The sequence below is a fragment of the Herpailurus yagouaroundi genome, unplaced genomic scaffold (genome assembly GCF_014898765.1).
Source record: "Herpailurus yagouaroundi ecotype Mexico unplaced genomic scaffold, PumYag 253, whole genome shotgun sequence".
Classification (NCBI taxonomy): domain Eukaryota; kingdom Metazoa; phylum Chordata; class Mammalia; order Carnivora; family Felidae; genus Herpailurus; species Herpailurus yagouaroundi.
The window spans coordinates 10124144-10125778 of record NW_024412470.1 but is presented as its reverse complement, the minus strand read 5'-3'; the positions used below and the strand labels follow the sequence as shown (position 1 = coordinate 10125778).

At 64.3% G+C, this 1635-nt stretch overlaps 1 protein-coding gene across 3 annotated transcripts in view; it reads right to left on the bottom strand.

Moving 5' to 3' along the window:
* OLFML2B (olfactomedin like 2B) overlaps positions 1-1606 on the bottom strand; it is a 36215-nt gene extending 34609 nt beyond the window's left edge. For 2 of the 3 annotated variants that reach the window (XM_040461032.1, XM_040461033.1), the window contains exon 1: positions 1245-1606. In XM_040461032.1, coding sequence (XP_040316966.1) covers positions 1245-1421 — 177 coding nt within the window. In that variant the 5' untranslated portion in view covers positions 1422-1606. The remainder of the gene's footprint in view (positions 1-1244) is intronic. The other variant, XM_040461031.1, reaches the window with a different exon arrangement.
* Between the last annotated feature and the right edge of the window lie 29 nt (positions 1607-1635).

Here is a 1635-nt window from a genome sequence, read left to right as displayed (position 1 = left end):
GTAATGTTTTTCTTGCAAAGGCTGGGTTTCTTCTAACACTAATATTTGCTTTAGAGCTGTTGTCAAATACAGAAAGGCGCAGCGGGCTAAGGGGTAGCAGTGCAGGGTGACTGAAGCGGCCGGTCCTCAGGGGCTGACAGTAAATCGTGGCTGTCTGCTCCCTGAGACTCTGCCTAGATTCCTGCCGGAGCCCGCGCCGAGGCCCCGGGTGGATTCCTTCCTTTCAGACTCCGGTTTCAAGAACACTTGTGGATGGTCCTCCAGAGCCCCAACATGAAGGGTTTTCATGTCCTTTCGGTTTAGGGGACAATGAGAGGTTATGGGTGGCTCTAGGGATAGATAGCAGCCTAACTTCCCGAGGAAAGGGAACTGATTGTTCTTCCCCCGGGAAGGAGACAGGACCCAGAGCAAAGGCTTCTCCAGATGCAGCCATCCCTCATCTTGAGGATGACGGCAACTCCCACCACACGTCATCATGCTGAACGGAACACTCCAGAGAACTGTCCCTTCCAGTCACCTGGGCTGCAGATTGTCAGAAGACCTGGCTCTACCCACCTGGAGCTACAGCCGGGGAACCAGGGCGTGTGCGACCATCGAGTCAGATAAAGCGAGCCAAGTACTTTGTAAAGGGGCACTTGACGAAGCCGGTCCCTATCAGCTGTCACTCACCCCCCCACTGACCACGCACCACAGGTGAGTGGGTCTGCATTTCCACCCTGCCTTCACCAACACACGGGGTCTCGTCCGCAGCCCCTCTGCGCGGGGCCACCTGCCACGCGTCACACCTGCAGCTGCTGCTGGGTCTCAACCCCGCTTCTCCCTGGTGGGTGTCTCACTCCGGCCCCGTCAAGTGTCTCCCCCTGGGGCAGCCGTCCGCCCGCCCCAGTCCAACGTGCCCGCCTGTTGTCACATTCCAATTCCCACGAACAGCCACACAGGCAAGACACGACCACACTTTCGCAACCCTTGAGCTAGAAACTAGGTCTGGATTATTACTGTCCGTTTACGTCCCTCTTTCCAGGGAGCTGCGCGGAGTCTTCCCTTCCTTCTATCCTTTCTCCCGATTCGGTAACCTTGAAGTACCCGTCCCGTCCCCGGAGAAACGCAGCGAGGAGGGCACCGCGCACGCCCCTCCCTCCGGGAACGGGGCGCAGCGGCCGGCCGCACGCCAGCGACGACGGCCACCTCCGGTCCCCCCTCCACCCAGCGCCCCGGCCCGGGGGTGGCCAGGGCCCGCCGCCTACCTGCGACAAAACGTTCTCCTGGTTGTCCGCCTCGTTCTGCAGGGTCTCGTCCTCCGTGGGCGCCACCGTCGGCGCGTCCGGCGGCTCGCTCGTGCCGGCGGGGGTCACGGTGGCCCCCCACTGGGCCCGGGCCACCACCAGAGCGCCGCAGACGACCAGCAGCAGGGGCTTGGCCATGAGGGACGCGGGCAGAGGGGCTGCGCCCGTGGGAGAGCGGCGGGCTCGGGCTGCCGGCTGGCACTGAGGCGGAGGGCGGCGCGGCCGCGGCCCGGGAGTGGCCGCTCAGAGCGCCTGCTGACGCTGGGCGCGGCTGAGCGCGGCGGGAGGGTGCGCCCCCGAGCCCCGGCGCATGCCCTCCCCGCCGCCAGCAGCCCCAAGCCCCTGCTGCTGG